The sequence below is a fragment of the Stenella coeruleoalba genome, assembly GCF_951394435.1.
Source record: "Stenella coeruleoalba genome assembly, chromosome: 15".
Taxonomy (NCBI): Eukaryota; Metazoa; Chordata; class Mammalia; order Artiodactyla; family Delphinidae; genus Stenella; species Stenella coeruleoalba.
In genome coordinates, this window is record NC_137161.1 from 68,159,723 (window position 1) to 68,183,229 (window position 23,507).

Consider the following 23,507-nt stretch of genomic DNA (forward strand, 5'->3'; position numbering starts at 1 on the left):
ATTCAATATCCTATGGCAAACCATAATGGAAAAGAATATTAACAAAAAAGAATGTAAAAAAAAATGAAATGGCGTGCCTTAGAATCGTTAGGAGTATTAAATGAATTAATATATGTACAGTGCTTGTAAAGAATCTTGCATTAGTGTGGTACATTTGTTACAATTGATGAGCCAATAGTGATACATTGTTATTAATTAAAAGCCATTATTTATACTAGGGTTCACTTTTTGTTTTATATATTCTCTAAATGCAGCCGTCGCTACAGTATCGTCCAGAAGAGGACAGATGCTCTCCTCTCCTCTTCCAGTTTATTTGTTGAAAAAACATCTTGTAGCTTACCACATTCTTCTGTATTAAAATTTTGTTTTTTCTCACTGTGGTGTCATTTAAAATGCGTCTGTCACTTGTAGTTGCGGTAAATTGGTAGTTGGATGAAGATTCTTGAACTGATTCAGGTGTGATTATTTTGGCAAGAATACTTCACAGGTGGTAGGATTCTTCATAGCACTTTCATCAGCAGGCAGGTAGTGTCTTTTTCTGATGTTGGCAGCATTGATGATTGTTGCCCAGGTCCATTATATCACTAGTGGTAACCTTGAGGTTTCCTGTCCTGTTTTCATTTACTGAGAATGTCCTTTAGAGAGATTCTGAGCATGGTGCCCATCCTCCAGGAGTCCACAGTCTAGAGTTTATAAAAATAGATTTGAACAACAACAAAAAATAGTTTTATTTTGTATGTATTCTCTAATTGTCCCTCCCCCTAAGTAATATAGTCCCCAAATAGTGGAGCGTTTAACGCATACAAATTCAAACATATGTATGTACACATTTGGTTTCAAACTGCTAAAGTAACCATGTAAACATGTAGCCTGTTTCTTCCACTTAGTTGATGGTTGCTCCTGGGTGAGATGCAGGTGTGGGTCCGCCGTTCCTGCTCATTCTTTTTCTACATGCCCTTCACATTATGCATCTCTCTAAGTGTGATTCTAGTGATTAAATGTACATACTTCATAAGCGTTATGGACCTAAACACAAGCCAACAGCTAGCTTCCTGTGGTGCCCGATGTGAAAAACAACATTCTGTTCCAAAAGTAGTGGAAGATCATACAACTTAAGCGATCTTCACTAAAGTGTAATTTTGAGCATATGTGATCTTTTGAACCCTAGTTAACATTACAAGCGAAGTAATTTGCAAGTTGTAACATCCGTGTACCCAAGAGTTTGACTTCAATAAAAGACAAGGTGCAGAAGCTGAAGGCATTGTTTATTTTGGTATAAAGCCTTTACTTGTCGGGAAGTCCAGGTTTAACGATTTCTTCCTCTCTTCCCCTCCTTCCCTACTCTCCACTTTCCTTTTCCCCCACTCCTACCCTTATTTTCTCTTTTGCAGTCTGCTGTTTTGTCGTGCACAAGCGGTGCCATGAGTTTGTCACTTTCTCCTGCCCAGGTGCTGACAAGGGTCCAGCCTCCGATGTAAGTAACGGGCCCCGGTCACCTCTCTCTGCCCACAGTCAATGCATCCTTTTGGGTATCTGTGAGTACACTGAGACAGAAAAGTCAGGATGTCATGGTCCTATAGCCTCTGAGACGATTTTCGTTTTAATGGGAAAGAACAAAACAACAAAACATTTTGAGAGGGGTGTGTGACTTCAAGAAACCAGCTAGTTTCCCTACTGTGATTCTGCAAAATGTCTTCATGTTTATGGCTGAGGCATGAGAGTGGTGGGCAGCGGCTAAATTTTTATGGCTACTATAAAAAGGTAGTTAGGATGGTACCTTACAGTGTACTTTTTAGCTCTTTGGTAGGGAATTTTTTCTACTAGGGCCCAAGAATTAGGAAGAAGTGAGCTTATCCTGCTACTGTGTACCCCAGAGTATGATTACTGCTGGTGGGACCAGGGATGCTTCTGGGTAAACCTGGCAATTTTTGTTTTGATCATTATGGATTTATTTTAATATGGATTGGAAAATGTGTCTAGTAATGGTTTTGCATTTATGGTGGGGATAGAAAATTTCCTATCTAGGGAAAGGTAGTTAGGTTAAATAAAAGATAAAGAGACTCAAGGAAAATATTAAGTGAATGGCAGCGTGAGTGCTCTAAGGATATGGCAAAGGATATGGTGCAAGTTTACCAAAAGTTTGGGGTACCATGTGGATTGCCTACCCAACAGCCATTCCTAACCCCCACTCTTTTTCTGGCAGAGGCCACCTCTCATGCTAAAAGCTGAAGATGCCTGATACTTGTTTTCCCAGGCTCCCTTGTAGCTAGTGAGCGAGCACGTGACCCAATTCTGCTCAGGGGGAACTGCAGGGAAGTCTGGGCAGGGCTTCTAGGAAGACTTTCCTTTCTGATAAAGGAAGACACTCCTTACTTTGTTCTGTTGGAAATTTTTGTGGGAGGATGTAATGCACAGAGTTGTGGCAACCGTTTGAGTCAATGAGGGAGACACGGCTGACATCGTGAGCATGGCAGGGTGGAAGAGTTGAAGGGATCTGGGTCATCGATGACATTGGTGAGCTGCTGAGCCAACGCTGAGTTCTCTTATGCCCAGACTCTGTATGTGAGATAAGAAGCACCTCTTATTGGTAAAGTCTCGTTGTTTGCGTTATTCTTTTCCATGGAGCTGAAACTGTCCTGGACCTTCCACCATGCACACTCTTCCATTGGCCCAGTCATGAACTGCGTTCAGCGTACCCTGTGTGCAGCTGTTACCCCTGGTTCTCTTATTTTGTTCCTGCTTTGGTTCACCTTCCTGGAATTTTCCCCATTGGCTTTGTCTCCCACTGGTCCTGTCCTGGTCCCTTGGACTTGCCAGCTGACCTGAGGTTGCGTGAAGTGGGTGGTGATAACTACCTCTGTTATTGCATATGTTCTTGCTGGCCTTCTGTAAGTGGTCATCTGCCATTTGGCTGCAAATCAGGGGTGTACCACGCACACTCTAGAGCTAATACTGAAGTTGCTTTGCTTGGAGACTGTGGTACTTGGGTTTAAAAACTCCAGGCAACAGAGAACAACCAAAGCCTTCACAGGCTCGTTTGCAGAGACAAAGATGGGACCATTCTTCATGTTCTCTCAGATCACACTCTCTGACCCTTTTAGTGCAATTCCATCTCTTGTCCCCAGGAAAGCAGGCAGGGAAGATTGGGGGGACAGCATGGCTCCATTATGCAAGCTCTGAATGTTCATGCAGACCAAGGCTTGGTACTCAAGAGCCAAGAGGATGGTGTTTCCCATATCCTGTCTTTATTCATTAACTTTTTATGTTGCCTAAGATAGAAAGAGCTCAAACTGTTTTATGTGAAAAGGGAAATTTTGGTCCCTGAAACTGAAAAGCTCCAAGGGTAGACTGGCTTCAGACACAGTGAATCAAGGGGCCGAAATGAGGTCTTCAGGAATCTCTTTCTCCACGTCTTGGCCCAGCCTTCCTCTATCCTGGTTTCTGTTTCAAGAAGATTTTTCTCCTAACGACAGCATGATGGCTGTGGTACCTTTAGTCATAATGTCTTATCAGTGCTGCAGTTCCAGTGACAAGAGCTAAAGTCTCATTGGACCCTGGGTCATATAGAACCAGAGGATGGTTATGCTGATTGGCAGGCCTGGTTACGTGCTTACTCCTGGCGAGGAGGGTCGGTGTGCCTACCCCATGATTTGAGAGTGGGGGAGAGGTGGTCCCTCAGAGGAGAACTAGAGAAGCAGTATTGTGTACTGGTTAAAATCGTAGGCTATGGATGGAGCCTAGACATGTGTAACCTTGGGCAGAGTACTTAACTCCCTTGTGCTTTATATTCCTCAGCTGAAAATGAATAAAACCCTACCATATAACTTTGCTACGAGTATCCACTGTATACATATAAGACAGTGTCTGGTACGTATGTGAAGATGATAATGACAGTGCTAATGAATTACAGTGAATACATGCTGGGCAGACAGCAAGGACAGATGTCTACCAAATATGTCTGAAGAATGAATGGGTCCTCTGCCTGCCACCTGGCAGTTGTCCTTCCTAGGAGTGTGTAGGCGCCGTAAGTTGTAGGAGACCCTGCTCTTTGTGAATGGAGCCATGCAGCCGTTCATTGCCTCGGGCATGGGGAGAGCAGGCAGTACTGCCTGCAGCCAGCATGCATAGGATTTGGCAGCCTACCTGAAATGATTCTATCTCTGGACACAGTTCCAAGGAGGCCGGTTGGCACTGAGGATGATGAATTGGTCCAGACTCCTGAACTGACTTGACTTGGTTCATTGACCTTTTTCTGTCCAGGGGTGGAGACATGATTAGAGATCTGGCCACACCTACTTGCCAACCTGGCCAGGCTCTCTGAGGTATGGAGGAGTGCCTTCCTCCTTTGTGACCTTGGAGGAGCTGGCGTGCAGCAAGCTCATGGAGTAGAAAAGCACGGTCTCCATCCGTGAACAAGGAATGTGCTAGGTTTTGTCCTCTACGTTCTGCTATTCCAAGTCCAGTCTGAGTCAGGGAATATTCTGGATATTAGTAGATCTTTGTGTGGTTGGCATCCTTCTAGGTCTCCAACATGGCATATTAGGCTACCTGAGGGAATTTTATGAATCAGGCTTTGTCCCAGTGAACCCAGCTACTGACCCAACCATTCAGTGCCCATGGGAACAGGCAATACATATGGGCACCCACCACTGGGGGACCTCAAAACACAGCAGAGTTCCTGGGTGGTACTTCTGGTCATCTGTAGGCATCTTCCTTGTTCTTGGTCTCATCTGCTTGGAAACGCTCAATCCTGCTGTCTCTTCGACCTCTCAGGGAGACCAAGTCTCTGGCATTGCCGTAAGCATTACATATGGACATTACAGTTACTCAGCACTTAGAATACTGACCACATACACAGTGTCCTGAGAGATCTTCTCAGAACAAGAAAGAGAGGACTTGTCTCTGAGGGCTGGGACTAGGATGAGTCAAGTGAGGTACTTGTCTTGGGCACAAAATTTAAGGGATTCTTGCTTGTGTCTGTGGATGTCTGGTGGCTGGTTGATCTAGGATGGCCCCATTCACATGACTGTCAGTGAGCCGGTTGGTGGCCTGGGTGCCTTGGCTCTCCTCCACATGGCCTCTCATCCTCCAGCTGGCCAGCTCTGCCTTGTTCACATGAGGTTTCAGGGTTCCAAGAGTCCCAGTGCAGCAGTGCTTTTTCAGCCTGTGCATCATGTTTGATAATGTACCACTGGATCAAGTAGTCCCCTGGTCAAGCCCAAATTCAAGTGGTAAAGAAATAGACTTCACTCTTCATTGAGGGGAAAGAATCTCTGGTCAAACTACTGAAGGTCCTGTTGACCCAGGGGACCACTGTGGAACAGCATTCCTGGAGGCCATCACACTGGACTTCAGAAAAGACCTGTGGGTCTCACTGTAGTTCAGAGTCACAGATGACCTCAGTAGGAGAACAGACCTCATTTATTGCCTGCCCCAGGTCCCTGGCTGACTTAGTGCCCTCCAGCTACAAATGGGACTTGGGCAATTTAAGGATCATGCCCAGAGACAATGGTGGTTAAGAGTGTGGATTCTGAAGTCAGTCATACCTGAGTTCAGGTCCTGACTCTGCCAGTTACTCATGAGGTGACCTTGGGTGTGTCATTTTCCTTCTCTGTGGCTCAGTTTCCTTATCCATAAACTGGGATATTAGTACCAACCACATAGATTTGTTGTAATAAGTTTTAAGAAATCCTTAAAATGAATAAGAGTTAACTACAACCACAACAAAAGGATTAACAGCAAATGGATTAAAGAGTCATTGCATGAAAGTGTTAAGCACAAGGGTCCTTGTAAGCCCCTGGTGCAGGTAGCTGAGGGCATTTCCATTACTCTACTTACCTCCCTAGTCAGGAATATACTGATAATTCTGTCCATGCCTCCACCCAGATCATTCCCTTAGGACGTAATGACTGTTTCCATTTCCATTACTTTATACAAAACCTCAAATTCTGTGGTGCAATGCTGAGAAAAGAACCTAGACTTTGGAGCCAGAAAAAACTCAGTGTCAAAATCCAGTGCTGACGCTTACAGCTCCATTGATCTTGGTAAAATACTTTCAGTTCTGTGACCCTTAGTTTATATCTTTAAAATGGGGAAAATAGTACGTATGCCATAGTTTTTTTTTTGGTGAGCATTCAATGAGAGTCTGCTTGAACCACGTCCAGAATAGTGTCTGGCACAAAGAAGGCACTCAGTAATTGGTTTCTAAATTATTATTAATCCTTGGAGGAGTCTCTCCTACTCAAGAAGGGGGATGCAGGACCTGCCAAGGAATAATAGGTAATAATAATAGCTGACTTTGCTGAGCAGAGGCTCTGTGCCAGGCAGTACAAAAGTACGAAAGGACTCTTGACCTGGTTTGTCTGAAGATAATGTCTTCAACATTTTATGGTTTTAGAAATAATAATTTCTTATCATGCATATCAAGGTACTGAATAAAACTCACTGTTATGCCCTGTGTCCTCCTGATTCCATCACTAAATCAGTCAGTGAAAGACACTGGCAGTAATGTTGAGTGTATCCTTTTGTGTTTCTTAATCAAGTCTTATTTTATGAAGAAATATATTAAAAATGATAAATCATGTGTTAGATGTTGAAGATTTAATAAAAGGGAAATAAAAGAAAATTTTAAAAGAATGTTAGATTTATACATTAAAAAGAATATGCATATAAATGCTAATGGGCTTGAAAATCTGGTTGCAATGGATGATTTTCTAGGAAATTTTAAATTGGCAATTTTGTCTCAAGAAGAAATTGAAAACCATAACAGGAGAATAATCAAGAGAGAAATGAGAACATTGCCCAAGAAGCTTTTCTTCTCCCAGAGCTCCAGAATAATAGGCTTCATGGGTAAATTATTTTAAACTTTAGAAGAATGAAGGATTTCTCTTCATTTTATTTTATTTTATTTTGATTTTCATAACAGTGAGCCTTAAAATATCTTTATGTTTCTTTATTTTTGACATGCTTTACTTTTTTATTGAAGTATATTTTGATGTACAATATTATGTAAGTTACAGGTATATAATATAGTGCTTCACAATTTTAAAGGTTATGCTCCATTTATAGTTATTATAAAATATTGACTATATTCCCCTTGTTGTACAATATATCCTTGTGGCTTATTTTATACCTAATCTGTTCATTTTAAATTGTATCAAATTACAGAGAAAAAGTAAACCTTCACAATTTTAAAAATTGAAAATGAGATAAATCCAACTCAAATCAGCACTAGGAAAAGAGATCAGCTCATGGGAAGGACATTGAGAAGGAGTAAGAGCTTCAGGGACAAGGGCCTCAGACACTGGAACTGAGGATCCAATACTTGCAAGATGTTTTCTCATTATCAGCTGTATCAGTTAGCTTTGCTGTGTAACAAACCATTCCAAAGTTTAGTGGCTTCAAACAATAATCATTTATTATTTCTCGTGATTCTGTGGGCTACTTTGGCCATTCTTCTGATCTGGGTCTCTTCAGCTGATCACTGCTGAGCTCTCTCCTGTGTTTGGTCAGCTAGTGCCTTGGCTGGTGCAGGATCACCTTGGATAGCTTCAGGAACGCGACTGCCACTTGGCAGCCTGTTGTCTGGTACTCTTCATTCCTCCTCCACGTGGTCTCTTTTCCTCCCAGTAGGCAGGTTTAGGCTCTTTCACACACTGGTCTCAGGGTTCCAAGCGCCGCAAGAGAGGGAAATCCCCAAAGCACAGGTGTTTTTCAAGCTTTTATTTGTGTCACAGTGGTTATGGCCAAGAACAGACTCAGAGGTGGAGAAATAGACTTCACCTCTGGATAGGAGGGCCTGCAAAGTCGCAGAGATGCGTACAGGAAGGGGAGATTTGTGGCCATTTTGTAGTCTACCACACTGGCCCTTGCCTGCTGTGCCAGCTGTCTCATTTGTCCTTCCAGATCCTCTTTGCTTTCTCCCTGAGAGACTGACCTGTAAGGGCTGCATCCGTTGGGGTTCCCTTACCCTCTGGCTCAAGGGGAGGGACTGATAGGAGATTGGAGGGTGAGCCCAGGGTAGTTATCATGAGGTCTTCTTCGCTTTACTCTTTGAAGGTCGCTGCTCCTCTAAAGGCAGCCATCTCTACACAATTCTCTCCTTTTGGGTTCCAGGAACTACTCTCTTCCCTTGTCCCTTTGCTCTTAATTGCCCCCAGTTACTACATTCTCCCTCATGGTTTCCCAACACCATGCCCACACCTTTCTAAATAGTCCTTTCATGAAACCTGCCTTAAACTCTCTAATTTCAATATGCCATTTGTTTCCTGCTGCGACCCTGACTGATTTGTCCTTGTCTCATTTGTGCCTACTGTAGACAGGACATGTCTGTAAATATGTCTGTCAGCCTGGTTGTAGTTGACCCCAGGGAAAGATGGAAACCCTAGAGGAAGAAGTGGCCTTCTTTCTTCCTGCATTCATAATCAGTCTCAGGAAAGGGTTCTGATTGATTGGTCCTCAGTTGTTAAGGGAATGAACTCTTTACAGTTTATCAAGCCTGGATCACGTGGCATCCCTACGGCTCAGAGAGCAATGTATGTTATAAGAAGAGGGGATGGGAAACTTTGAGGAGCAGACAAAATCAATAGCTCTCACAGTTTATTATTATAAGCCACCTTCACCATGGTAACCAGCATAACCCAATAAAGTTGGCATAAAAAACTAAACTAGGGACTTCCCTGGTGGTCCAGTGGGTAAGCCTCTGTGCTCCCAATGCAGGGGGCCCAGGTTTGATCCCTGGTCGGGGAACTAGATACCACATGCTGCAACTAAGAGTTCGCATGCTGCAACTAAACAGGCCGCAACGCAGATCCTGCGTGCGGCCACTAGGACCCAGCACAGCCAAATTAATTAATTAATTAATTAAAACAAAACTAAACTATAGTAAACTTAGAGTCTAAATTTAAAGATCCTAAATAAAATATTTAATACTATTTAATTCTTGGCATAGACATATTGGTTCAGATAGACTTCTTTTAGTGTGAAAGAAGCAATCTAGAGATAAAAATAACAAAGAACATTTTGGTCAATATAACAAAATATAAAGACAAAGATAAAAATTAGCCAGCAAGGAACTGTGGAATCTAGAAAGTATACATTTCAGTTTATTTCAGTTACCTAACCCAATGTAAATGGATTGAAATTCTCTACTAAAAGGAAAAGACTTATCAGACTGGATAAATGTATAATTCTAGGCATTGTACAAGAGAAACTTATTAGGTTAAAAATAAAAGAGGCAGGGCTTCCCTGGTGGCACAGTGGTTGAGAGTCTGCCTGCCAATTCAGGGGACACGGGTTCGTGCCCCGGTCCGGGAAGATCCCACATGCTGCGGAGTGGCTGGGCCCGTGAGCCATGGCCGCTGAGCCTGTGCGTCCGGAGCCTGTGCTCCGTAATGGGAGAGGCCACAACAGTGAGAGGCCCGCATACTGCAAAAAAGAAAATAAATAAAAGAGGCAAAGATATACCCCCAAAACACACATAGCATATAAAACAGGGCCTTAATAACAATATCAAAAGAAATAGGACTCAAAGTAAAAAGCATAAACAGGAGGAAGAGGGGAAAGGATTAGACTAATTTACACATTCACCAGTGTGTGTAAATTAGTCTAATCTTTCTCCAGAGAATATTACCAATATGTACCAAAAGTGTTAATGAACTTTTTGGCTTAAGAATTTTTACTAAGGAATTATTTAAGAATATGTGTATATATTTAGCTAAATTGATATTCATTGTCTCAGTATTTAATACTAATGAAAAATTGGAAACAACCTGAATGACTGCCAGTTAGGGTTTTTGTAAGTAAAACATATCCATGTGATGGGATGCTGTACAGTGATTAAAATGTCACAGTGTCTGGGGTAACGGAAATGTCCTATGTCTTGACTGGGATGGTGCCTAGCCAGGTGCACACATGTTTCAAAACTCATGAAACGGTCTGCTTAAAATCTGTACATTACTGTATGTCAATTATACTTCAGTAAAAAGTCACAGTGATTCAAATGTTATTGACATGGGACTATACAGTCATTATGAATGAAGAAAGCAGACAACAGAGGACATGTATGGTATGATATATCAAGAGAGATACAAAAAACACACACATGTAGAAAAACACAAGACCACATTTCCTAAACACATTTTGGTGGCCACTTGTCAGTTCTGCTCAGTGTTTTATCCCAGATTGCTGCCTGCAGAACTCTGAAGGTCACTTTGGGAGCTTCTGTAACTGGTTTCTACAAGACAGTCTTGTTTTTCGTGCCACTTCACCTCCAGCATGGAGTCAGCCTTCCCGCTTAATTTGGTTAAAATCAGACCTGAGCGAAGGCTTGGGTATAACTGTAAGCAATTATAGTTGCTTCTAGATGTGGTTACTCTTTTTTTTTTGGCCACAAAGCATGCGGGATCTTAGTTCCCCAAGCAGAGATAGAACCCGCACCCCCTGCAGTGGAAGTGCAGAGTCTTAACCATTGGGCCGCCAGGGAAGTCCCTAGATGTGGTTACTGTTAATATATTCCATCAGCTGGGAACCAGCTTAGTACTCCAAATGGGAATCTTCAGGTGTTCTTGGTAAGATTCTGGCCCCTGTTGGCCAGTTCACCTTTGGTCCCAGAGCAGGGAAGTCCTAGCTCTGCCAATCCAGGCCCCACCCATTTCCTGCCTGAGCACTAGTGGCAGTAGGACATCCCTATCATCAGAGAAAGGGCCCCCCTCCTCTTACATGGCATTGTCTGGTCTCCTTGGCTCAGAAAAAGCAACATAACAGTCAACTGCACTCTTCTCAAAGCCTGGGTTGTTTAGTCTTTCATAACCCCAAGCGGGGACACCCCACAGTTCAGTTCTGATGATGCTCGAAGACTATCTGGCTCCTTCCAGGAGGTGAAGCAACAGTTAAGGTTGAATATCGTCTTGGCATCATGGTAAGATCTCATCATCACCAGAGGGCAAAACTCTCAAGGGTAAATAATAATATTAGGGGCAAATCAGCCTAAACAGTACAGATACACACACACACACACGCACACGCACGCACATGCACACACGCACACAGTCTCTCATTTATCTATTACCTATCTAAATCTGGCAGTGCGCCAGGACTATTATTTACTACTAAACACTGCAGTCTATAACTTCTACATTCACAACAAAAGTGCTCAAGAACCAGGTGTATGTTCCAAAGGGCAAAAGGACACCTTACAAGGGGGCTGGACGCCCTCTGAGGGTTGGCCTGGATAGTTCAGAGGCTAGGCTGTCATTAAACATTTAAAGAGCTACTGTATAGATTTTTGGTAGCTTCAAAGGACAGAATCAGGACTGAGGACCATCTGTGCAGGCTAAGGAAGAACAGCCCAAACTGACCGCCTGGTTCCTGTATACGGATATTAGCTCCCCTCCCAGTAGAGCAAAGACCAGTTGTCACGGATGCTGTAGAGGTGATATCTGTGGTAGGTGTGGGTTTCCTCCCAAGTTGGTTATTCTTTTACTAATTAGTGTTGTTTGGTTGCATGCAACAGAAACCACCTTGGGTTAGTTAGCTTGTTATAAAGAAATTTATTGAAAAGGGTATAATGTACTTTAGAGAATTGGAAGAAACCTTCCCAAACGACCAGACCAGTTGTATTTGATTTTGGTTCTTGTGTTGTTTTGGCCCTAAATTCAAATTCCGGAAGGAGGGACATTATGTGGTGAAGCTTAAGTTACCTAACCAGCCCTTGGTTGGGACTTGAAAGTGTTCCCTCTTTAGGGAACTAAATACAGTGGGGGTGGGATGGCTTTTTGATGGAGAATTGAGGCTCTGCTAACCCCAAAAGGAGGCAGAGATATTTGCAGATCAAAACAACACATGTCCACTACCATTTCTAAATGCTACGTTGCAGAGTACAGACAGGTTGAATGATTAAGGGTTATTTTGATAGCCTGTTAAGAACAGACCTCACCTGAAGAGCTACAGACGAGGGTCTGGGGGTCTGTATTTTGAAGTCCTTTGGGTAATTCTGCAGGGGAGCCAGGTTTGGAAACCAACAAAAGGTCCTATAGTAGGGTGGTTCTGAAACCAGAATGGTGGGGTTTGAATTCCAGGTTTGCCACTAACTAGCTGAATAATCTTGGGCGAGTTACCCAACCTCTCTGCCTCAGTTTCCTCTTCTGTAAGAAGAGGATAAAATAGCACCCTCCTAACAGGGTTCAGGTGAGGATTAAATGAGTTAATCCATGTTAAGGGCTTCTTGCTGTGCCTGGCACATAGTAAGTGCTAATTAATATTGTTACCACCAATGGTTCTTCCGAATCTTAGACGGTGAGTTTCAAAAGTCTAGCCTTATTTTTGGCATGCCATCTTGCTTGTCACAAAATGGAAATACAAAGGCACCTCCCATGGGCTGGTCGGGGCAAAAGTCTAATAAAAATGATGGTAATGCAGTAAAATGCAATTCTTTGACTCTGAAATGAACTCCACTGGATTCTTCTGCCCCCATTTGCCATGTGCCACTGATGGCATCCACAGTGCAGAATGAACATGTAAAGGTCAGAATGAGCATGTAAAGGTCAGAATGAATTGCTTCTCAATGGCCCTCTGTCCCTCACTGTCACAAAGACACAGAGCTTCATGCTGTGGAGGAAGAAGCAAATCCACGGTGTGCAGCATCTGGGGAATGGAAACCAGCTGTTTCTCCCATGCACAAAGAGGACAGGTGGTGGGACTAAATGAGGTGGGGATGTCCTGTCTTATGAGTTATTTTGGCTTCTCCTGGTTGTGGGGTGGGACCAGCCTCAGAGCCTGATAAAGGGAATTTCCCAGAAGACCTCAGCCTGTGGAGGCTGCAGACTTGGGGGAAATAGAGAAATCAAAGGCAGATGACCCTGGAGAGAGGCAGCCTGGAGGGATGTGAAAGGAGCTGGTCCTGGAGTCAGAAGGCCCGTCCTCCCCCAACTTCAGTGGTCTGGGATTTTAGGATGTCCAAGTATTTTACTTAAATAATAATATCTAAGAACCAGCATTCATAGATATGATACTGTTTTAAGCACTTTACATGTAATATCTCTTTATTCTACATTACACTCTATGAGGTGATTACTGTTGTTATCAATCTCATTTTACAGATAAGGGAACTGAGGCTCTCAGAGACTGAGGGACCTGCCCAGGTTTCCATGACCAGTGAGTGGTTGAGCCAGGATTCACACCCAGGCACTCTGGCCCGGGTCTGTGCGCTTATCCAGCACCCCAAACTGCTTTGTTACTTCAACCCTGTTCACCTGGAAAATGTAACTGAAGCAGACAACCCTTTTCTCTGAGAACTGCCTCCCCAGATCTGTGCTCCCAGAGGCTGTCTGAACCCATGGCCTCGGCTCCGCTGGGTCCAGATACATGTGGACATCTGCCCCAAACTGGACCAATCAGACTCCCTCTTCTAAGAATTTAGAATTTGGGTTCAAAGGTGCTGCCTTTAGTCTGGGCTGGTCATATAGTTTTTGAAAACCGTTTATTATACATGAAAAGTGTCCATCTTGATGAATTCTCACACAGCAAACATTTCTCTGTAACCAGAACCCCAGAAGCCCTTCTATACTCCCTTGTAATCCCTACACCTCCAAACCCTTTCATCAAGGTAACAACTACCCAGGCCAACAGCCATTTGCTTGCTTTATTTTACTGAACTATTTTATTTTATTTTGGAAAGAACACTTAACACGAGATCTACCCTCTTAATACACTTTTAAGGGTATGATACAGTATTGTTGATTGCAGATGCAAAGTTGTACAGATCTCTAGAGCTCACTCATCCTTTTTTTTTTTTTTTTTTTTTTTTTAATGTTTCTTTTGGCTGCACTGCATGGCATGTAGGATCTTAGTTCCCGACCAGGGATTGAACCTGCGCCCCCTGCAGTGGAAGTGCGGAGTCTTAAGCGCTGGACCACCAAGGAAGTCCCTAGAACTTACTCATCTTGAAACTGAACTTTATGCCCATTGATTAGTAACTGCCCGTTCCCCTCCTCACCCCAGCTTTCAGCACTCATCATTCCACTCTTTGATTCTATGATATGACTATTTTAGATACCTCATATGATTGGAATTATGCAATATTTGTCTTTCTGTGTCTGGCTTATTTCATCCCATGTTGCAGAATTTCTTTCTTTATTAAGCCTGAATAATAGTCCATTGTATGTATATACCACGTTTTCTTTATCCATTCCTCTGCTGGTGGACATTGAGGTTGTTTCCTCACCATTGTGAATAATGCTGCAGTGAACATAGGAGAGCTAAAGTCTCTCAAAGATCCTAATTTCAATTATTTTGGATAAATACCCAGAAGCGGAATTGCTGGATCATATAGTAGTTCTGTTTTTTACTTTTTGAGGAACCTCCAAATGATCTAAGGACTTGGGTAGACACTCATCCGAAGACATACAAGTGAGCAACATGTGTATGAAAAAATGCTCAGTAATCATCAGAAAATGCAAATCAAACCCACAGTGAGACCTCACACCTGGCAGGCTGGCTATTATCAAAACAAAGTCCAGTGACAACAAATGTTGGTGAGGATGTAGAGAAGCCCTTGCTCACCCTTGGTGGGAATGCAAAATAGTGCAGCCACTATAGAAAAGAGAGTGCCTGCTTTGGACGCTATGCAAATGGAATTGCACAGGAGACCCTCCCTAGTGTCTGGCTGCTTTCCTCAATGTTTTGTTTGTGGCCACCTGACTTTGAAAGGATGCGTGGTATTCCATTTATCAGGAGGTCTGACTTCAAAACCAGCCAGGACCAGGCAGTAAATGAGTGCTAACAGGGAACATCCATCTGGGGTGTGTGCACGCTGTCCGAAAGGGGCAGCCATTACTCAGCTTTCTATTTAAAAAAATCTCCTGTTCTTTAAAGGACCAAGATCCAGATTTTCCAATTTTTCAGGAGATGCCTGAATCCCCCAAATGTGGATGCTGACAGATAATTTGAGAATTACATGTGTGGTATATTTAAAAAAATATTTTTGCACTGGATTTATTCTGTGTACCACCAGTTTATAACCTCTGTAGGTGGGAACTGTCAGTGGAAGGTCGTGTCTCCGCCCCGTGCTCTCACTCTCACTGCCGCCCCGGCCAATGAAGGGAGAGGGAAAATACAGATTTAGTCAAATCAGCCTTCTTTGGGGAGTATGGAGGGAGCAACAGTCCAAGGCAGGGAGCTTCAAAAGTATGCAGAGGGCCCTTTTCCCTGGCCATGTGGTTGAGCTGTAAATTGACAGGGGCAGACCCCTGATTAGGAAGCAGTTGCTGCAGCGCCCCCTGCTATCCTTGCACTCTCTGTGTCTAGTGGGAACTGCAGGGGGTCCGGTAGTCACTTGCTTCACCTGCAGTCTTCAAGGGGGTCATTCATTATTCCACATGTTTTTCAAGTGCCTGCTGCTGCCCGGGACAGCAAGGTGAGGATTCAACTCGACTTTTCTATGTTTGCTCAGTTGCCCCCCACCCCCCATCAGACCTTGCCATTCTTCATTCTTTTAAATAAGGAGAACCAGGCCAGGCTGCCCTTCTCTCAATTCAAGTCTCACCTTTGCTATATATTGAAAAACATTTCAAGAGGTTTTGTCACTTACTTGGCACCTTTCCCTGATTTCTGGGCTGAAATAGATTCTCCTATTTTTAAACAATTCCTTCTGGTACTTTCAGTGGTAGTTTGGAGGTGAGGGCAGAGTGAAATGTTCAGGCTCAGGTGCCTGGTCTTACTTGTTGATTAAAAGTATGGACTCTGGAGCCGGCCTGCCTGGGTTCAAATCTTGGCTCTGCTACTTACTGGCTGCGCGACTTTGGATAAGTCAGTTAACCTCTTTGTGCCCCAGTTTCTTCATTTTCAAGATGAGGATGACACTCTATCTACTTTCTAGGGATGTTGTATGAAATAAGCTAGTTTATGCAAAGAGCTTAAAACAGTGTCTTGGGCTTCCCTGGTGGCACAGTGGTTGAGAGTCCGCCTGCCGATGCAGGGGACACGGGTTCGTGCCCCGGTCCGGGAAGATCCCACATGCCGCGGAGCGGCTGGGCCCGTGAGCCATGGCCGCTGAGCCTGCACGTCTGGAGCCTGTGCTCCGCGGTGGGAGAGGCTGCAACAGTGAGAGGCCCGCGTACCGCAAAACGAAAACAAAAACAAAAACAGTGTCTTGCGTGTTATGTGTTTGACTCAGAATCTTGGACGTGTTATTGCCTTCAAACTCAGCCTTTAGGTTCTGGCTCTGCTCCTTAATTCTGCATCTCAGCCCTTCCTCGAGCAACTGTCTGTCTTTGATCCTCTTTACCCCTTAACTGTGAATCTCCAAAATTCTACTGAGCACAGGTCAATTCTTGGGACCTCTCCTGTGTTCCCAGACTTTCCCCACCTTAATATTCTCTCCATTGCCGACTCCTGTTGTACCTCCTAAATAACTATAGCTAACATTTACAGGTGTACCTTGGAGATATTGTAGGTTAGGTTCCAAACCACTGCAATAATGCGAATATCACACGGATTTTTTTAAAAAGATTTATTTATTTATTTTTGGCTGTGTTGGGTCTTAGTTGTGGCATGCAGGATCTTCGTTGAGGCATGCAGGCTCTTTGTTGTGGCGCGCGGGCTTCTCTCTAGTTGTGGCATGCAGGTTTTCTCTTCTCTAGTTGTGGTGCACAGGCTCCAGGGTGCGTGGGCTCTGTAGTTTGCGGCACACGGCCTCTCTTGTTGAGGCGTGCAGGCTCAGTAGTTGTGGCGCACGGGCTTAGTTGCCTCGCGGCACGTGGGATCTTAGTTCCCTGACCAGGGATCGAACCTGCGTCCCCTGCACTGCAAGGCGGATTCTTTACCACTGGACCACCAGGGAAGTCCCCACATGGATTTTTTGATTTCCCACTGAATATAGAAATTATGTTCACACTACACTGTATTCTATTAAGTATGCAGTAGCATTATGTCTAAAAAACAATGTACATATCTTAATTTTAGAATATGTTATTGCTAAAAAACGCTAGCTATCATGTGAGCCTTCAGTGAGTCATAATCTTTTTGTTGGTGGAGGGTTTGAAATATCTCAAGAATTACCAAAATGTGACATAAAGACAGGAAGTGAGCAAATGCTGTTGGAGAAATGGCACGGATAGACTTGGTTGACACAGAGTTACCACAAACCTTCGATTTGTAAGAAACTCAAGACTTTTTCGGTGTGATAAAGCGAAGCGCAATAGAACGGTGTGTGCCCGCACTAGCACCTGTCATATGTCAGGTTCTGTTCTAAGTGATTTACATACACTAACTCATTGAGTCCTCACCCCATGAGAAAGATACTATTTGTATGCCCATTTTATAGAGGGGGAACCTGAGGCAGAGAAGTCTTCTGACTTGCCAGGTCACATGACGAATAAGCAGATCTGAACATGGATTTGAACTTGGTCTGGCTCTAGAGTCTGCTCTTCAAAATGACACGCGTGACCCAGTCCTCTCCATCCCCACAGCCAGGACCTTAGTCCAGGCTCCACCCACCCTCCCTGGACCAGTAAGTAGTATCTTGTCCTGATTCCCTGATTCCTCTCTGTCTCATCAGCCTGTCATTTCCGTATTGCTGTGGAGTCATTTTTCCAAAGACCAGATGTGATCTTGTCATCATCCTTGCGGAAAACACGTCAGTGGCTTCCCATTGTTTTTGAGGCAAAGTTGATTCTCTGATGTGGCCTATTAACAGGGTCCTCATACATCTTCCTTTGTCAAGCTTACTCATAAACACACCTGCTTATTCTGTTGCATTGGAATCTCAAAGGATCTGTGGCCCCTGCCATTCCCGCCATTCTCACAAGAGTCCCCTTTGGAAGACATATGATATGGCCGCCCTACTCATAGGCCCTGCATATGCTGTGGCCCCGTCCGTCCCTCCAGCCTCTTCCTGACCCCTCACTCCTCACCCCTGAGCTTCCTTCCTTCAGTCTCTTGTCCTCCCTATCAGCTTTCCCACCACTAGGCATTTGCCTTACTCTTACCTCTACCAGCTACTTCTTGTCTCTTCTTGCCCTTGCACTCAGTGAGTCTCAGGCCTGGTTGCATGTTTGAATCATCTGCAGAGCTTTATAACCGAATACTGGTGCCTGGGCCCACTGCAGACAAATGAAGTTAGAATCTCGTTGATTCAAAGTCTCCTAGTTGATTTTAATGTGTGTTAAGGTTAAAAACCCTGGTTGACTTGTACTCATCCTCTAGGCCACAGCTCACCTCCTCAGGGAAGCCCTCCCTGACCTCCCTGACCAGGTCTGTTCCTCCTATTTTGCACTCTTATAGCCCCACATACCTCTCCTTGCTATCACACATCATAGGGTCACTTAACATTTATTTATGGGACGACAGAGAGCCTAGAATCTGGGTCCAAGTCACCAGCTGTGTGACCTTGAACAAGTTACTTAACTTCTCTGTGCCTCAGTTTTCTCCCCTGTAAAATGAGGATAATAAACCTATTGTACAGGGTCAGTGAGGGTCAAATGAGTTAATTATATGTAAAGCTCTTAGAAGAGTGCCTGGCATATGTTAGCTGTTACAGTAAGTCCCCTACATATGAACCTTCAAGTTGTGAACTGTCAAAGATTCGAATGTGTGTTCGCACGTCCAATCACTAACTTAGTTCACGTGTCTGGCGTACATTGTCACGTGCGTGCATCCTCTACAAGTGGTTGTGCTTTTGTGTCCTTTACTTTACAGTACTGTATAGAGTACAGGAGTACAGTATCTTTATTTCAAGCCCAGGATGTCCGGAAGCAAGCGTAAAAGCAGCAGTGGTGTAGCTGGTACTGCTAAGAAGCGCCAAGCGCCAAGAAAGGACGAAAAGAGACACAAGAGGAAGAAGAAGTAACTGAAGAACCGAAGAGATTCACGACGCAGGGAGTGGCAAGGGGGTTTTCTTTCTTTGAGGAGGCACTGTTAGTTTTTGAGGCACAGGACCCAGACGTAGAACGGTACACGAAGGTTGCAGCAGCCGTTCAGCGTGCAATCCAGTGCTACTATGTCATCTGTGATGAGAAAAAAGGAGCTGCTACCCAGACATCCCTGGATCGGTTTTTCAGGAGGGTAGATAGAATTGGATCCAGCAAGGAGCCAGACCCTGTGCCATCAGCGTCAGGCATGAGTGACATTGCAGCCTGCTCTCCGTCTCCTATTGCTGACGATCCTTCAGCTCTACCGTCTCCCACCTCCTCTCCCTCCTCCAGTCAGTAACTCTTCTTGCCTGTTCAGTCAGTGCCAGCCCCTGTGTGCCAGCTGTTGTACTGTACTGCTGTACTTTTCAAGGTGCTGTACTGTAAGATTAAAAGTGTTTTCTTTATTTTTTGTTTGTTTTTTATGTATTATTTGTGTGACAGGTATTATAAACCTATTACAGTACAGTACTATACAGCCGATTGTGTTAATTGGGTACCTAGGCAACTTCGTTGGACATACGAACAAATTGCACTTAACGAACGCGCTCTCGGAATGGAACTCGTTCATATGTTGGGGACTTAACTGTACTGTAATAATAATAGTAATAATAGTAATAGTAATAGTAATAATTATCATCCCCCATTGGAATCTAGAAATCCCTGAAGGTGGGGATAGGATCAGAACCTACGTGGGCTTGTGGTTTCCCAGGTGCCAATGGTGGCCTGACAGGCATTCGCTTCAGCAGTGTTCTGCGTGTCCTTCTACATAAGGGCTCTTTCTGCTCTTCTGAAATGCAGGCTTGGGAGTGCCGAGGGCTTCTGTGGCAGAGGGAGCAGTCAGGAAGCTGAGCACGGGGCTCTGAGCCTAGGAATCAAGCTGACAGCATCTTTGCAAGTTAAATAGCCCCGTGTCCCGGTCCTGCCTTTGGTCGACTTGCACTCACCGGGGGGAGGAGGTGCCCCTCCTTCTGTTGGCTGATGGCACTGTGGGGGGAGGAGGGGCAGTGAGAGGAGAGGATGGGTATGTGTGTTTTGTGGCTGATGGAGGGTTTATTTATAAAGCAACGGTGTGATCCGTGTGTCTGTTCCCTCAGAGGCTGCTGTACATTCTGAGCAGTGAATTCACAGGAAGAGGCGGGACAGAGCCGTGTGAACAGCCTGGATGGCAGAGGGTGTCAGAGCTTGAAAGGCCCCTGGGGAATACCCGGCTTAACCCCCTTATTTTCTGCAGGGGGAACTGAGACCAGAGCATGGAAGTGACTTGGCCAAGATCATAGATGTAGTTTTTATTTTAAGCTAACATCGATCAAGTGCGTACTACCTGCCAGTCCCTGTGCTAAACACAATATAAAAATGATTTCATGAACCTTCACAAATCTAGAAAGCAGAAACATTTATTTATTTATTATTCCACACGCACAGTGTTTACTGAGTACCAGGCACTGTGCTGAGCTCTTTACAAATATTAACTCATTAAAATCTCATAATCCTATGAGATTTTGTGTCAGGCAGCTGTTAAAGTTTTAAGTAATTCACTCCCCATAACGATCCCAGGAAATAACTATCATTATTGTCCCTGATTAACGGACGACGAAACTGAAGTGTGTAAATGGTGGAGCTGGCTTTAATCCAGGCAACTGGACATGGAGCCTCACCTCTTGTCTTATTTTATTTTTTTAGTTTTCTGGCTGCGCCGCACAGCGTGCAGGATCTCAGTTCTCCCTGCCCAGGGATCGAACCCATGCTCCCTGCAGTAGAAGCATGGAGTCTTAACCACTGGACCCCCAGGGACATCCCTGGAGCCTCACCTTTTAAATACCCCACTAAACCTCCTCTTCATGGTGAACTGCACCCTATACCAGGCTGAGGGTCACCCAACCAGGTCTAGGCCTCACCTGCTGGAAGGGATGTGGCTTCTCATTCCCTGCTCAGACACCAAACTGGAGCTGAATCTGCATGTCTAATGCCTGACGCCTTGAAGCCACTTAGAGTTGGGGCGAGCTTGTCCACACACACAGCCTTCCAAAAGAAGGAAGACAACCCCTGTTTGCTGGGAGAATGAGGACTCCCACTTTTACCTGAGGCTGGGTCTACGCTTCTCCCTGAGGCTCCATGAACGCACACAGTTGCTGTTTCCTATGGTCTCCCTCTGTTATACTAGTCGGCGGGTTATACTAGTTGGAGTGGGGATCTGGCAGGAGTTACGAACTCAGATGCCTGCAGGGACCCGCCAGTTGCAAGTGGGCTGGGTGGGGACCATTGTCCCCCACCCAAAGGGTGTGGCCAGGACTCGGCTCCAGCCCAGGGCTGCCCTCAGGAGAGCTGGCCCAGTGTTGCCAGCTCTGAGCTCTTTGCCAACGTTCTGTGTAAATCTGAGGGATACAATACCCCTGTAAAATTGTGGCTCCGTGGCTGTGAGTCCCACCCCGAGGCCTGGAAGTACCTCTCTGCAACAGATTTGCATGTATGCCCTGGAGGATGGCATAAGAAGCAGGTTAAAAACCGCTGACTTAGCTAATGAATTGAAATCACTCGTCTAAATAACATATAAATCCTGGAAAGGAGAAGACCAGCTTAACATTAGTGACAACCAAGAAGAGTTTAGGGGGTAGAAAACACAACACTTTTCAGGAAGCACATAAAGGAAGGCTCAAATTACATGTGACTTCCTTCCCCCCTTTCTCTTTCTCTCTCCATCCCCCCACCCCACCCCTTTAACTGAGCTTCAGCTCGCAGCCACTGCACTGTTCCTTGTTCTAAATTCTGATTGGCCTAGTTCTTCCTTCATAAATTGCATGTCACTGACCAGACCTTGGTCCATTCAGCACTGGCTGGAAGCATGAGGTCAGATGCTCTACTGCCCACTGAGCTGGTGCTGTAGGTGGGAATTTTTGTAGAAGGGGCAATAAGCAGGGTTGACAAAGATTGGCATTTCCAATATAATCTGGAAGAATATGTGGGTGGGAATAACCAAGAAAATTTTGAAAGTGGATGGTGATGCTGGGGTAGGGGTGGGTGGGTATACAATGGATGTTTTTAGGTACTAAGATATTATAAACCTATGGTATATTAAAATAGTATGGTACTGAGGCACATCTCTCAGTTAAGAGACAGATCAGTGGAGCATAAGAGGAAACTTTAAAATGAACAAAGGATATAAGAGAAATTAGTGTATGATAAAAGAGGCATTTTCAATCAGCACAAGAAGATGCATTCCATACATTTGTTGTTACAACTTGCTAAACAGTAAGAAAAAATAAAGGCCTTTCTTCAAGAAGCTCCTGCTAAAATGAATTCCAAGGGACATAATGATTTCAGTGTAGAAAGTGGAACTGTAAGAGAATGAAAATACTGGGAAGGACTTTCTAAATATGTTATATGCAGGGACAGAGACCATAAGGAAAAGGGAGAAATTGCACTTTATTTAAACACACACAAACAAATACATTTTCAGTGTTAGATGTTGAAAGAAAGAACATCAACAAAATTGAAAGGCAAATGAGGGCTTCCCTGGTGGCGCAGTGGTTGAGAGTCCGCCTGCCGATGCAGGGGACACGGGTTCGTGCCCCGGTCCGGGAGGATCCCACATGCCGCGGAGCGGCTGGGCCCGTGAGCCGTGGCCGCTGAGCCTGCGCATCCGGAGCCTGTGCTCCACAGCGGGAGAGGCCGCAACATTGAGAGGCCCGCGTACCGCAAAGAAAAAAAAAAAAAAGGCAAATGAAAAACTGGGAAAATATTTACTGTATAGATCATAGATAAGTGGTTAATATTCTTTTTAAAATTGTATAGGAAACGTGTTACAAATAATTTAGAAAGAAACCAACTTGAATTTAAACATGGACAAAGAATATGGACAGAAAATTAACAATAACAGTGAACATTTAAAAATATTTACTTCTACTAGTGACTATTAGGCAGTTTTCATGCAGTAGTGCATTGAACCCTCCCATCAAGTTAGGAATTAGATATTATTATTATCCCATTTTTAGATGAAGAAACTAAGACTTAAAAGGGTTAAGTAATTGGCCTCAGAGTCCAAAAGCTATTGTAATAACTGTGAGAGCTGGGCCTTAAGTTTGAACATGGCTATTAATGAACCCCTAATACAGACATTGACTCCAGTACAGATTGTAACCCAGGAAATCATATTTAAAATTTTACCAAAGTTGGGCTTCCCTGGTGGCACAGTGGTTGAGAATCTGCCTGCCAGTGCAGGGGACACGGGTTCGAGGCCTGGTCTGGGAAGATCCCACATGCCGCGGAGCAAGTAGGCCCGTGAGCCACAACTACTGAGCCTGCGCGTCTGGAGCCTGTGCTCCGCAACAAGAGAGGCTGCGATAGTGAGAGGCCCGCGCACCGCGATGAAGAGTGGCCCCCGCTTGCTGCAACTAGAGAAAGCCCTCGCACAGAAACGAAACCCAACACAGCCAAACATAAAAATAAGTAAATTAATTAATTAAAAAAAAATTCTACCAAAGTTGACACAACAGAAGCTTGTCCTTAAATGGAACAATTACTTATTTGCCCAAGGGGTGGGGGTAGCAGCAGGCATGGTGTATCAAAAACATTCCTCAGGCACCCGAGCATCTGCACAGCGTT

General features: G+C 44.4%; 1 protein-coding gene across 2 annotated transcripts in view; it reads left to right on the forward strand.

The window, feature by feature from the left end:
• PRKCB (protein kinase C beta) overlaps positions 1-23,507 on the forward strand; it is a 312,009-nt gene that overhangs the window by 130,089 nt on the left and 158,413 nt on the right. For both annotated transcript variants that reach the window (XM_079899045.1, XM_079899044.1), the window contains exon 3: positions 1,392-1,474. In XM_079899045.1, coding sequence (XP_079755171.1) covers positions 1,392-1,474 — 83 coding nt within the window. The remainder of the gene's footprint in view (positions 1-1,391; positions 1,475-23,507) is intronic.